General features: G+C 38.0%; 1 protein-coding gene across 1 annotated transcript; it reads right to left on the bottom strand.

Annotated features, from left to right (window-relative positions):
• Window positions 1-692: 692 nt before the first annotated feature.
• lgi1b (leucine-rich, glioma inactivated 1b) lies at window positions 693-13,704 on the bottom strand. The gene is made up of 10 exons (XM_034214249.1): window positions 13,083-13,704; window positions 12,872-12,943; window positions 11,017-11,088; window positions 10,314-10,385; window positions 7,567-7,638; window positions 5,981-6,150; window positions 5,196-5,360; window positions 3,950-4,170; window positions 3,591-3,837; window positions 693-3,073 (listed from the first exon to the last, which is right to left on the bottom strand). Exons 1-10 carry the CDS (start codon window positions 13,274-13,276, stop codon window positions 2,724-2,726), a joined length of 1,635 nt encoding a protein of 544 aa, XP_034070140.1. The 5' UTR covers window positions 13,277-13,704; the 3' UTR covers window positions 693-2,723.
• Window positions 13,705-14,914: the final 1,210 nt, after the last annotated feature.

Below are 14,914 nucleotides of genomic sequence, written 5' to 3'. Positions count from 1 at the left end.
GAAAATAACACATTTAATTAACTCAAATACTATAGGCCTACTTACGTTTTGGAATTATTGTAGTTTACTTAATTTTAGATTCTTACAAATATTTCTACTCCACAACCTTTTGGAGGAACAATATGTACTTTTTACTCTTATTACACCACGTTTTTAAAACTCATAGTTACATTTTCAATGTATAACTCTTACTTGTAAGGGAGGATTTTAAGAACATAGTGTTTTTACTTTACTTAAATAAAGAATACTTTTCTCACCTTTCATTATTACAAGAAGTATTAAAGATGTCTGGATAGCTCCAGGATTCATTTGAGCATTGATGAAAGAAGTAGTCTAGTCAGATATATTACTTATATAAAAGACATCACCATCATTTTTAAATGTTCCAGTACAGCACAGTGATACCAAACAATCATATTTTTTCTTTTAAATGTATCGGAGTAAAAAGGGTTTGGGTTGCTGAGTAGAATAATTAAGTAACATAAAATCCAAAAATAAGTACACGTACCTCATATTTGAACTAAGAAAGTAATACCTCTGGATTTTGGACACACAATGGAACTATTTTTTTATTTTCTACCACACTGGGGTATCTGATTTTAGTTCAAACTGACTCCAATCCATATCTACTGTGTGAGAAATAAAAACCTCACTTACTACATTTTCAAAAACATAATAAATGAAACTGCATCTCTGATTCAACATTTTAGTATTTTATTACCACGGTACATAAAATACAATGAGCAAGATGACGAAGGAATAGCTAACATCCTCTATCCTAACTAGATTAGACTACACAGTTTTGCAGGAAGGAAGTGATCCTCGTCTACATTATATTCTATATCTAAGAAAAATAAAAGATTAAGTGTGGTCCCTCTACATACAAAAAAGCTATATCATATAAATTACTTTACACAGTACTGTAAAAACGTAAACATTATATTTGGCAAATCAGTGACGTTGTTAGTTGTTATCTTTTTCCTTTGTGTCAGAATAAGATGACCGTGTGAAAAGCACAGGTACCAGGTGCTGCACAGTGGTTGGCTTTTTAGATGGGGAGTAAAGACAACAATGGATTTTGTCAATGAGGGAGAAAAGGGGCAAGAGTGCAGTGAAAGAGTTGGGTACGGGTGACACAGTGGGACGCTTCTAGCAAGTTATTCATCAGGAATAAACACTATGAGTGTCGGTGTCATACATGCAGTCTTGCTTAACTGATGGTCATACAGAAGACAGGACAGAAGGTGTTTTTCTCACAGTGTTTAGTGGATTCTTCATCGCATATATTAGGGTCACTTCTCTAAGTTGTAGGTAATTACCAGTGGTGGACAGTTACTATTTGATAACTTTAATTACTTTGAAGATTTAGTTGAATATGAAAAAGTGCTATCAACAAATACTTTATCATATGATATTACAAATGAAGATAAAAGTATATTGAATCCTTGGTTAAATTCACAATCCATCCAGCAGTATATAGTACAAAAATAAAATCAGCTCCTCCTTTAGTGATAAGTGAAAAATATATTAGTCTGAAATGGATCTTTATAATGAGTAATTTTATTTTTTGTAATTTAAGTACATTTTTGTATGTGTACCAACATACGAGCACTTCGTCCACCACTAGTGATTCAAAAAGACTGGTGGAATATAGGTTGACTAGCTGCTAAATTGCGCTTGAAGAAATGTATATCCGCCCACATTTTACCCTTGTTTGGTTGTAAGCTTGTGTTATTTTTAAGCTCAGTTCTAACAGTGACACGCTGCCCCTGACTTGCTGACTGCTTACTACTCTGCTGGTGCTGTTACGTGACCATAACACTTGGGATATGGTCCTATTTGAATATTTTATATTTGTGAGATTGTCCGTCTTCTACAAGGTATATAGCATCCCATTATTTGTCACCTGATTCAAATGACCCACTGCTTGCATACTTTGTCCACATATTTCAGGAGCTTACCTTCCATTGTGAATCTTATGTAATGACATTTTATTTTGAAGTACATTTTCCTGAAATGCTTTGTTAAATGAAAGAAGACTTACATTAAGAAAAAAATCTCTATCATGTATGTCGTTTTTAGGCGTACACTTCAATCTGAAGCCCTCTCTCTCAAAATGACTCCCCTACTTCCTATTATTCAGTCTTTAGCACTACCAAACTCCTAAACCATACCTATTACTAACAATAGAGAGAAAAATGTATACTGTGTGTTAAAAAGACTTTACAGAAAATTACACCTGCAGTGTTGAATAAAAGACAAAAGCGATCATTTCATAGCTTGTGTTTCCTGAAAGATAGTCACTTCGCGCTTTGAGTGGAATTTGTTTTTTCAAATGGTAAGGCAATTTTCCAAATAGTGAGAAATCAAGATGATAAAAAAGAAGATTATCAAAATGACGCAGAACCAGCAGGTTGCCAAACACAGGCATAAGGGACTTAGTAAAATATATTTTAAATGTCAGACCTATCAAAAGAAACTCCATGATCATAACAATTTTAAGAATTTCGAGCAATTCATCTCATCCTAGGGGTCCTGAACAGTTTCTTTACAAACCTCTTTAAATTGTTGTAATTAGAAAGCTTTTGCTTAGAACGTCTTAATGTTTAAACTGGGTGGGAAATTGCTGGTGGATTTGAATGAGACTGAAATAACCTAATCATGGAAGAAAATCATTTAAATTGTAGTGTAACATAAATTGTCCCAAATTAGATCTTTAATGTTTAATTACTCAAATCGATCAGGAGGTGCTCGTAGATCTGAGTTTTCCCCTTGAAGCTTGATGCGAGCAGGAACACCCGGTTGTCAATGGAAACCATAGAAAATGCTCGAGGCGCCTGGATATTGAGCTCCTGGGATGGGACAAACTGGCCCCTCTCGGTGTCCCATTGGTAGACCTGCGTCAGTGAATAATCGCTGCCCAAGATGGCATACTGCCAGTTGCCGATGGAGACAGGCTGGAACACCATAGAGCCGCGGGAAGGAAATGTCTGGACCTCCTTGAACATGGCACCGTCCCAGCGCATCACCTTGGAGTCCCCGATGAATCTTGTCAAGCATATAAACAGCTCACCTTTGAAAAGATTCAAGGGGCTGTTTAGTATCCAGCTACAAATTCAGGATCTAAAATATAGAAATAGTCCCAATGACAGTATATGTAATTGCAAAAGATCATAGCTTGCTAGCAAAGAGTCACTTATAGACAAGCTGACCCTAGACAGAGAATATTACACAGTTATGATTTATGAGCAGGTTTTATGGCAGTCGAAAAGGACATTGCCTCTTACTACTTTCCTAATGAATGCCTATTCGCAATGAGGAACTGAAGTGCAATAAATGACATCTAACATTAATGTTTTATTGAATTAACCACATCAGATGAATTGTTGATCTTTCATTTAATCTGCTTTAATCATTTGACACTACCCAGAATCTGTTATTCTTACAAAAAACTGAATCCAATAAAAACTATAATAAACATGTGAGTACTGTATAAGCTAATACTGTGATACTTTATGGTTTAATGTGTGTGAGCACGTCTAATTAGCCTGTGTGTGTAGATGCACTGCCGTTCAACCTGCGACTCTCACCTTTGACCTTGAAGTGTTTGACGGAGAAAACGTCCTCCATATCCGGTATGTCAGTCCTGCGTTCAAACAGTTTCTGGCTCCTGTTCCACTGATAGACGACAGGCCTTTGGGAGCTGCTCGACAAGATCAGGTGGGGTTTGTTTCCGATCTCCAAATGCTCTACATCTGTGTCCCGGAACCACGGGTGGAGCGACTGGTGGGAGTAGAAGCCATTGCCGTTCCATTTGTATACTGTTGTGGAGCCAGCCTAGAGGTAAAAATGTCAGAGGAAGTCATTGTAACAAATAGATTAGGGTTTAGTATGAGTATGTGGCCAAAGATCAGTCATTTCAAAATTGGAAAAGCAAAATGTAGCCAACCTTAGAACTGTCCGCGATAACAAAGAAAGACTCTCCGTCGATCATGAACGTCTCGATGCCGTTAGGTTTGCGAATCTTCAGGATGTCAATGTCCTGGATCTTAATGAACTTGTTGGCGGATGGGTCCCGTTTGTAAATGTGCGAGCCCCCAAACAGCTGGGCCACGATGACAAAGAGGTGGTCATCAATCACCATAGGCTTGCAAACCACAGTGGAGGTGCCTGAACAAGATATGTGAAGATACATTAGGGCTGCACGATATTGGAAAAAACTTTTTCCCCTGCAATACATATTGCGATATGAAAACATACAGGAATTGAAGAAAATACCGTTTTTTTGGCCGCAAACCATCCTTTCTTGAACTTTAATGCTATACAATTGGTATTCTTTTAACTATATTTAACCGGATGAAGGATTTTAGTCATGGACATCTGGATCTTAAGTTATCAGAGCAACAAGCTGAGCTAGCTCGGTTAGCAGCGCCGAACTGCCCTGGAGAAACACATGAAAATTCAGTGTTTTTATAAAAAAAAGAAAAATAAAGGTATACCTTTAATCACCGGAACCGTTTGTTTTGGAGATTTGATTGTGATTGGTGGTTTGCTGTGCATGCAGAGCCTGCATGTCACTCACTCAAGTACCCCTGACGTGAGAGCCGCGCAAGTTTTTCTTTTGTAGCAAGCAGCTAAATAATTGTAACATGACGTGTTTGAGTTAATTTGCCTACTTAATATCGCAAGTCCTAAAATATATATAATATCGCGGTTATCGTCACAACACGATATATCGTGCAGCCCTAAGATACATAAAACATTGGTAATACTGGAAGGATAATCAAATATTCTAGATAAGTATGTCCCCATTAACAAAAAGTATGGAATCCCTGAGGCCGAAGAATACACAATTCTAGGGATCTATTTCGATCCAAATAGTCCAAATGCATTTTATCAGCCCATTCAATGGCCACAGTAATTTAAAAATATTTCCCACTCATTTAAACTATGAAAAGGAATTAAGAAAACTTGAAAAAGATTATCTAGAAAAAAATTATTTTGTTGATGCAGTTCTTCAGCCATAAGGAGATACAAACAGTTTGGATCAGGCTTAGAAAATGGATTGCCAAAATGCACTTTCTCACTTCCGTCTCAGGGCCTCCATAAATAACTATTTTCCATTTAAAGTCAGAATATTACACAGGACAACCCCATTACAGCCATTGCTGCTCTTTGCTTGTTTATGGACTCACTTTCGATGGTGTCGTAAGTCCTGAAGGTCATCTCAACATGATCCCATTCCAGGAAGCTGCATGTCCCAGCAAACGGTTGGGCAAACACAACATACTGATCGTCACTAAAGGTGAAAGCCCCCACCGAAATGGACTCAAACTTCAGGGACTGATAGGAGGCAAACTCTGAAAAACGAAAACATGACAATGAATTCTGTCCTTTATATTTAAATAATTAATTCAGCACTGACATATTGATGCGAAAAGGACGGAAACAAGAGTTAAAAGGCTGAGGTAAATACATTCTTTACCACAAAAAATATAATTTGGTTATGATGTGCCTACCATGCATCCATAGTGAACACAAAATTAAAAAACAGAGAAGGCTATTGATGAATAGAAGTAAATAGGCTATATATTAACAGAAACAAAACATACATTAACAAGCTTTAACACAATGTGTGCAGTTTAATCCAATTATCATATATCCAGTTGTATGCTATTAGACTGCTTATACACAAACATGCATCTAAAACCTTAAGACTTGCACATAAACAGAACTCAAACTGACAAGTGTGACTGTTTATTTATAGCTAAATGTTTTAAATAGCTAGGTTTTAGAGAAAATGCATGTGTTTGGCAAGTTCTAATTATATGAGGCTTGGATTTTACTGCACAGGTTGTGTAAACTTCAGAAAATTGATGTTTGTACAAAGCTGTTCAGTTTTTAAAACATATTCCATTGACTGGTGACAGACAGCTCATGTCAGTTGAATGTTTCTATGACAGATGCAGGATCGTGATACCTGCTGTCATGCAGTCGAAAGAGTGTGGCAGCAGGTCATTGATCTTCTTCCCTTGGTACATGGGTGGGCCGCTGCAGTAGATCTGGTCCAGGGTGGCGTTAGTCTGGTGAATCCACTCCACCAACCACTTGAGCTTGCAGTCACAAATCAGATTGTTTCCGCGTAGATCCCTACGCAAATGGACAGATTGCATTAGGACATCGGTTAACAGATTTGTTAAGACATAACATCATTAATATGAACTGTGAAGCATGTATTTCAAGCATTTTATTTCCGATCCCTGTTCTGCTTACTCTTCTCTCTTCTGTTTCTCCCTTTCTCAGCAGCACTTTGGCTTCAAGCCAGAAAACAGCAACAACAAGTGTCCTATCTCCTGAGTAGTCTCTGCTCATCGCCCACTCTCAGTCTGAATTGCTGTTGACCTTGGATGTGTGCATTGAATCCCCACACACACACACACACACACACACACACACACACACACACACACACACACACACACACACACACACACACACACACACACACACACACACACACACACACACACACACACTGATAGTTTGCTAACATGAATAAATACAAATATAACTCTACAACACACACACACACACACACACACACACACACACACACACACACACACACACACACACACACCCACACCCACACCATGTATACATCACTTCAGGGGACATTACATTGACTTACATGCATTTCCTAGAGACTTATCCTAACTTTAACCATAACCAACACATGCCTAACCCTAATCCTAACCAAGTCTTCACCCTAAAATTAATGATTCCCCTCATGGGGACCTCCAATTTGTCCCCATAAGGGAGACGAGTCCCCACACGTGACTGTGTAAACAGATGTAGGTCCCCACAAGTATAGTAATGCTAGACCACACACACACACACACACACACACACACACACACACACACACACACACACACACACACACACACACACACACACACACACACACACACACACACACACACACACACACACACACACATTATTCAAGCTGATTGTGGCCAAAAGCCACTCTGACATTCTGGCATCATATCCCAAGCTTTCTTCTTCTCTCCTTCATATGATTTCATTACAGCAGGGAAAAGCTTCCTCTACAATCTTTTATTTCCTTGCTTACTTCTCTTCCATCTCACTGTGCCCTTTCCCCCCCCCCAGCTTACATCCTCTGTTTAGTTTCACGATTCCTCTATTTTCCTTTTTAGAACAATGACCTCATAACATTACTGTATGTAACCCCACAATTCAAGAAAAGAGAGAAAAAATAAGACTTTTCTCATCATTTGCCAACATATTTTCTATCCGTAACAAAAAATATAACAGTTGTATCGGTCCACTATCCTATTTGATTGTTGCAGAGTAATTAGCATAATATATTAGCTATGACAAATTAGCAAACTGTTACTTCATATATTGACTCATTTACACAATAATCCACAAAAATGTCTGCAATAGAAGAAATATATAAATCAAAAAATAGATTTTTTTTAAATGCTACATTTCTGTGTCTTAGGTGAGCTTCCTTAGAGAAAGACAGACTGAACTCACACTTTGGTCAAAGCTTCCATGCCCTTGAAGACATCTTTGGGCAGCGTCTCAAGGTTGTTGTAAGCCAGACTCCTAAACAACAAAAATAAAAGGTGATTGAGTTAGGGGTAGACTGTCTCTGAGTTATGGCACAAGTCTGTGTCATAGGCGTTTTATACTCCTGTTAGCTGGATTGCCTTTAGCAGAAAAAGGCTAAACTAATCAAACAAAATAAGAAGCATCCAAATGTCAGGCAGGCACAAGTCAGAGCCACATTGCCCTGACAATACTTAAGGACATGGTACATAATGTAACAGCTGTCAAAAAGGTGAAGTGGTGAAATGGAGGGAAAAATCCATCTTTCTCAAGAGGATGATATCTCTACCAGTTAGTTAGAAACCTACCGATAAACACATTTCATTTTTAAGTGAAAAACTGAACTCTAAACCAGAAAGAGAATTAAATGAAATGTCAGCGTGATTCAACACTGCATTATTTATCTGAGAGTCAGTTTTCCAGAGGGAGAAGCCATTTTGCTTTGGAATGGTGCAAAAATGCACTCTCCAAACAGATGGGGATGGGGCAAAGTGGACAAGATTCCAGCCTGTACTATATTTAAGAATGTATTAACGGTATGTGAAGTATTTAAAATGACCTCTCATAATGCATTTATTCATCAATTTAAACATACAACAAGTGTGTTGACTCTCCTCTTAAACAAAGGAATGTATGCATGCAACAGGAAATGAGCAGTTCATGTGTGGCGGAATATCACTTTTTTTGAGTTGTGTATGGACCAGATATAAATACTAAATCTTAGTTGGCATTTGTAGAAAACACAAACCAGCACCTTAAAAGTTAACAAATACATCTAAATGTATCAGCCAATTAAGTGGGCATAATCACTGGCTATCTGTCTCATACAGATATAGGTTGGACGGGGCTTGTTGCTACACCTACTTGTAGGTTCAAAAAGCCGGTCATCATCTATTCAAAAAGTTGACAAGAACACAAGATGACGACAACCTCTAGCAGTCACAATCAAGCCGGGAAGAGGAGGATGTCAGGGCATGTATGTATTTAAAGGGCACCCAAAGAAAGGGAACCCAAAGGGGTGTTGGGTGGATGGAGTTGTCAAATAAACACAGGACTTACTCCTGTCATTGAATGGGCTAATAACTTTCATATCAGGTGACTTACTCTTTAGTTTCCCACAAAAACAGAAGTGCAAAAACTAAAGCTGGTTTGGATTTACAAAGGGTTATATGCTGGGTGGGTTCTCGGTCAGGAGCAGTGCCTACCTGGAGTCACAGCTGGTTGCCTGGAAACTTGACCGTGATATTCATCTTTGAAGAAGTCACTGCTCAGACACTTAAACCCCCATAATATGCATCCCAGTTTACTTCCACTTGTCTTTTTCTCCTTTGACAGAGCCACTAATGTTGTAAAAATGGCTCATATCCGCAGTTTTAAATGGTTCGCCTCATTCACCTAAAGCATGCATGAATACATGCTGATAAACTGTTATTCAATGTTGCTGCATTGCATGAGCTCAAATGTGTTAGGAACGAACTGTCTGTTTAGGGACAGATTATAGGTCACTTGGTGTGAGGTTACACTGCAGTTATATTTAGTCTTGACCTAGAGGTCACCCACTTTCTCAACTATCTTTAGTTTTGGCAAGGTTTGCATTTCAGGAATATAGATCAGTGTTTGAAATACTCTGTTATAAACTGATATGTTGTCGTCCCTGTGGTGAGATTTGGATTAACAAGGTGTAATATCTAAATACTACAAACACAGGTACAGTACAAGCTATGCATAACTCATCACACTCACAATGCCATAGAAGTCTAACAAATATAAAGTGACTCATTAGTGAAGCTATATGATGCTAAAAGTAACAAAATGTGTGTAAAGACAGATATATGGAATGTATTTCTTGAGTATTTCCATGTTGTGCTTCTTTATACTTTTATACTTATACATCTTAAAAGGGAAATATTGTCATTTTTACTCCACAACATGTATTGGACAGTTTTAGCAATGTTGCAGATTTGTATTATTAATACAACATTTAAATCAATGAGTACATTTCAGAATATAGGTTTAGTTACCCTACAGCATTTAAAGTGATTAAAAGTAATTCCGTTTAACATAATAATGCATTAATAGTTAAAGTCAAGTACAAATATATATTTAAATATGAAATGGGCTATTCTGTACTTTGAGTTAGTTTTCATACTTCTAAACTTTTACTTGAGTATGATATTGATTACATTTCACTTGGCACAGAGGAATGTTACACTATACTGTATTATTACTACTTTTACTTTAGTTGAAGCCAAGGTCTAGTTTATATTTTAGTTAAATACTTCCTCCACCATTGTCTAAGGATGTGTGACACCCAGATCTGCCCTTCAGTAACCTGATCCAGTTTCCACCTTCATCCACTAACCTTGGACATCCCCACTGGCAGCACTTCTGCCTGCCTCTGCATTTCAGACAGTGACAAAGTGATACACACAGAGGAAGAAGAAATTGATGCACAGTTTATGTAAGGATACCATGAATACTCATATCCCCTTACCTTAGAAAATACTTAAACAAAGAATATGAAAAAATGGAGAGAGAAGAAAGAAAGAAGGAACCAATAAAATAAGGAAAGTTCCCTTTGACTGGAACAAATGATACATTAAGTATAGAAGAAAGGGGGAAGATATTTTCCGGTTTTCCAACATGGCCACCACAGAAGCAAAAATACTTACAGATGAATCAGCGATTTCAGTCCCCGGAAAGCATATGGAGATATCGATGCGATTCTGTTATTTTCAATAAATCTGTGAATGAGAATAATTGTATTAGCATTCGACAGATTAGGATTAACACTATGTAATTGTCCTTTACACAAATCAAATGTATTGTACTTAAAAGTGAAACCCTTTAACGTTATGCATCTCATATTTCTTTGCAATTGTGATCACAGCAGTTACTGAATTGTTGTGTAAACCTGAGCCCTGTTATAATTATACATTAAACATAGCATGAAGCAAGAATACAGATTCATGGGGAAATGACAGAATGAATTATATTTAAGAAATGCACTATACAATCAAACATGTGCTTCCAATTAGGTTGGGTTTTACATGAGGTAAGCACACTTTAGGTAATAATAGGGATAAACGTTGGAAATGAACCTCCCAATCAGGCAACATAAGCAAAATAAAACTGTATGGAGGCTTTAAATTGACAGCATGCCACCAAAATAATATGTATGAAACATTTGTACTGGTTATTACAGAAAAAGGTTTCAAATTGGTTTGTAAAGTTGTGATTGATTTTTATTTTTGTATTCCAGTCAGCTTTTATTATCACAACACATAAAGTATGTAAATGGAGCAGTGTGTGTATTTTACAATCCTTCACCACACCAATGAATGTCAAACTTATAAATGATAGATAAATACTTACAGATATTCAAGATGTGGTAAACCCAGGAAGGCATCCTCATCAATAAAATCAAGTGTATTCGCTGTGAACAAACTAAGAAGAAACAACCAAATGTTAGAATAGTACAATCATAGGTTTCATTATAGTTTCCACATATCTCCTACAGTATCCTTGCTTTTCTGATTCACAAATCAAAGGTGGACTGGGTTGAACTTGAAAATATATTATCAGCTGGGAATACATTTTAAGATTTGGTTATTCAGTTTGTTACAGGGTATCTATATTTATTAGGATTCAACAAACTTTAACTGAGAAGAAGATCTTTTAGCAATTTACCCCAATTGATCTTTTAAAAAATGTCTATGATGCTAACATCGGTTTTGCCCATAACGAACATGGATGTAAAAAAGGTCGCTCTTTCCTCCTTCTGTTATTTTGGCTCAATAGGAAGAGTCCGGGCTCCACAGTTAACTGTATTGTTAAATCAGTTTTATTTTATATTAAACTCCTCCCTGAAAAGTCTTATTACATTCCCAAACACAATGGAAAATGTTCCCTTTGACTGGGCACACAAAGAAAACAATGCACCTCATTTGTTAGGATAAAGGTTGTGATTTACTACTTACAGTATATCAGTAACTCAAAGTTCAAAACAGAGGAAAGGTCAGAGTAACTGTAAGAGACAACATAGTCTTTCAGCTTTTCTGCCCACAGTATTGAGGTTAAGATTGAATTAAATGAATAAAAGAGAAATGACTCCTACATGTTTTTCATGAAATTAATGAAAGAGGGTCATCTTCCCACGTCTTTCCGAGTCACCCTTTGGCAAAGTGTCCAAAAAGAACATATATTGTGCACCACACTGCATCTTATTATTTGATCAACTGAAGCACTTCCAGCAATCCAGTGGAAGAGTTTGGTTGAATAATAATTCGAAGACTGGATATCTGATTTGTGAAACTCTTCCTGGGTATTCTTTACTGCCTGCTCAGCAATCCAGTGATTGATTAAGTGCTCTAATGATGTTAAGATGCTCCAGGTCACCTTGACAGTAAATAATGACAGAGGGGACAACACCACTTTAACTGCCGCCTAATTCACCCTCCTTCTGTTCACCAGCCTCCATGCAAACCCAGACTGATTAAGTGTCATCTGAGTATATGGAAGAACTGGTGCCAAGAAAAATATTTTACTGAGCAAAAGTGATGCACAGTGCGCTGTTATGTGCAATAAACTGAAACCAGTGTCATTAAAGAGCACATGCCTGACCTTGCTGTTCATTTGTGAGTTTGGAACAACAAATGACCAATAGACTCTAAATATCTATAATAATTTATGTCATTTGTCAGAGAAATTGCAAGATAGACTCCATAATTATTTGTGCTGTTATTTGACTGTCTTTCATTTTTTTTCAAGTGCTATTTTGGGAGGGGGGAAAAAAGATGTTCATTATTTAAACACACACATAGCTCCTCTCTTCCCAGCCCCTGCTGTGTTTGGCTGTAGGTCTATTGCATAATCCTGACACCATTACAGAGAATCCCCTTTAAATATGCTTATCAGCCTCTAGGCATTCCTCCTATTGTTTGATTCTTTAAAAAACTGAGAAAGGATTAACAGACAGACAGACAGATAGACAGACAGACAGATAGATAGATAGACAGACAGACAGACAGACAGACAGACAGACAGACAGACAGACAGACAGACAGACAGATAGACATACAGACAGACAGACAGACAGACAGACAGACAGACAGACAGACAGACAGACAGACAGACAGACAGACAGACAGACAGACAGACAGACAGACAGACAGACAGACAGACAGATAGATAGACAGACAGACAAATAAAAAGACAGACGGATACTCACAGTAGTTGCAGAGCAGGAGTGTGAACAAAGCTTGCTCCAACGATTTCAGTAAATCCAGACTTGACAAAAGATCTAAATGAATGGAAAGGGGATTTATCCAAAAGTATTAAAAAGATGAGACTTATAGCCTCCACTGAAAACAGATTATTTCCAGACAATTCACCAAAAGAACAATACAATAAAGAGAGTATTAAAGTGCAGGGCCACTTACAGTGAAACTACGTCGGATGGGAACGTATGAGGCACCGATCGGACATTTTCACACAGGGCATTGTCTTTGGTGCAGGTACATCCAACCGGGCATCTGGGCGGCCTCACTCTGCGTCCTTCAGCAAAAAGCAGGCTGACAGCGGCGACCCAAACCAGGAGCATCCATCCCCCCTGTGCTCTGCCCGGGTATCCCATTCCTGCTGTCCCGGTCGATACTATCCCTCCAGCTCATGCGACTTCTCGGCACAAAAAAAACCCCGTAACCCCCGGATTTAAAAGTGCTTTCCAAGTTGTTTTTTTAAATGTATGTTTCTGTGTTGGTTGAAATGTTAGGATCTGGTGTTGTTGCGCTCGGATGCAGGCTTGTGTCTATGCTTCTTGCGTCTCAATAGGAAGGCACCAGTCCAGCGGATTCGTTCTGCAAGGCGCAGGATTACCAATGCAGGACAGACGGGACATGAGAACAGTCTCAGATTTGTTTGTCATGAAAGATAATGATCTCAAATCATCTAAAAACACGCTGCTAAAGGTTGCACTTCTTATTCATTCTGCTGCTTACAAATAAGTTGTCTCACCAATGCAGCCATGAAAGGAAAACACAAATACAAGCTTAAATTCCCGTGAGAGAAAGGAAGAAAGGAAGAGATGGAAGAGGCTGGGAGAGAGAAAGGGAGGGGGGGCCCTATAGGTGCGCTTTTTTTTAATCAGCAGTGCCAGCTATTATTTATGCGCGCCTCAGAGCCGTGCACGTTTAATGGGAAGCGGCTATTCATGAGGCTCTGTGCAAATGCACCTGCCTCACTCATTCACATGCTGAATCTTTTCTTCTCTGTTTGGCATAATAATGATGTGAGCTGTGAAAAGATGATGAGTTTATACCGTATGGTTCAAAATAAAGCTGGAATATTTGGCTAATTGGGTGATGCTGGCATAGTAGCCTAAATGGATGGTAAAGTATGACAAAACACATAAGGATTTTATTATAATGCTTTATTTAATGGAAAACACATGATCCAAACCACAGCAATGAGTACATATTTCTACTTAAAAAAGAAAGAAAGGTTGAGTCATTCATATTCATTATGGCATCGGTTTCCCATAATCGCTTTCTCTTCAAACCCATATTGAATCCTTTGTTGCGTTCAATGGGTTGTGGAGAAGTCATGTAACACTGGACTTCTATTCCCAGACCGGGGTGAACTTTCACCCCTGTCACCCGTAATAACCCAAAGACTCAATTATAGCCCACAGACACATTCTAATAGCATAATACCCTCTTTATTTTCCCATCTACAAATCAAACGCCCACATGCATCCTTTCTTGTCCCTCAGCGGAAATGAATAAACCACCGAGATGCCGAAAGTCAAAATCAGGCGTTGTAGCCTTCGTCTTGGAGTTTATTGTGTTCAATATGGCCTTGATTATTCATTGACCCATCATGTTATGTGATGATGGCTTGCCCTCCAGTTAATATACAAGGACAATGGGTGGATGGATGATTTATAGACTGTCAATATAAGCCAGATGAAAGAAATCAATATGGGATATGATGCCTCTTCTTGCTGGAATAACATAGGACCCGACATTTCCAGAGGTGATTACTATGGGGGGATATACATTAGATTCAGAGGATCTATACAACAAATAGCACCCGTGGTCAATTTGATTGCACCTAAAAAAAAACTGTGCCTATATATATAGCCCGTTATCATTAGATATTGGGGCCAATGTGTTTTAGTGTGTGATTGTTTGTCTGTGTATTGTTCTTACAGTGTTTATGCTGCTCTTGTTTGCCCTTAAGAAATACATTTAATCTCAATGAGCCTTTTACT

This window comes from Gymnodraco acuticeps, unplaced genomic scaffold (assembly GCF_902827175.1).
Source record: "Gymnodraco acuticeps unplaced genomic scaffold, fGymAcu1.1, whole genome shotgun sequence".
In the NCBI taxonomy this organism is placed as follows: domain Eukaryota; kingdom Metazoa; phylum Chordata; class Actinopteri; order Perciformes; family Bathydraconidae; genus Gymnodraco; species Gymnodraco acuticeps.
Note: the sequence above shows the minus strand (reverse complement) of the source record. Positions and strands in the feature narration are given on the sequence as shown.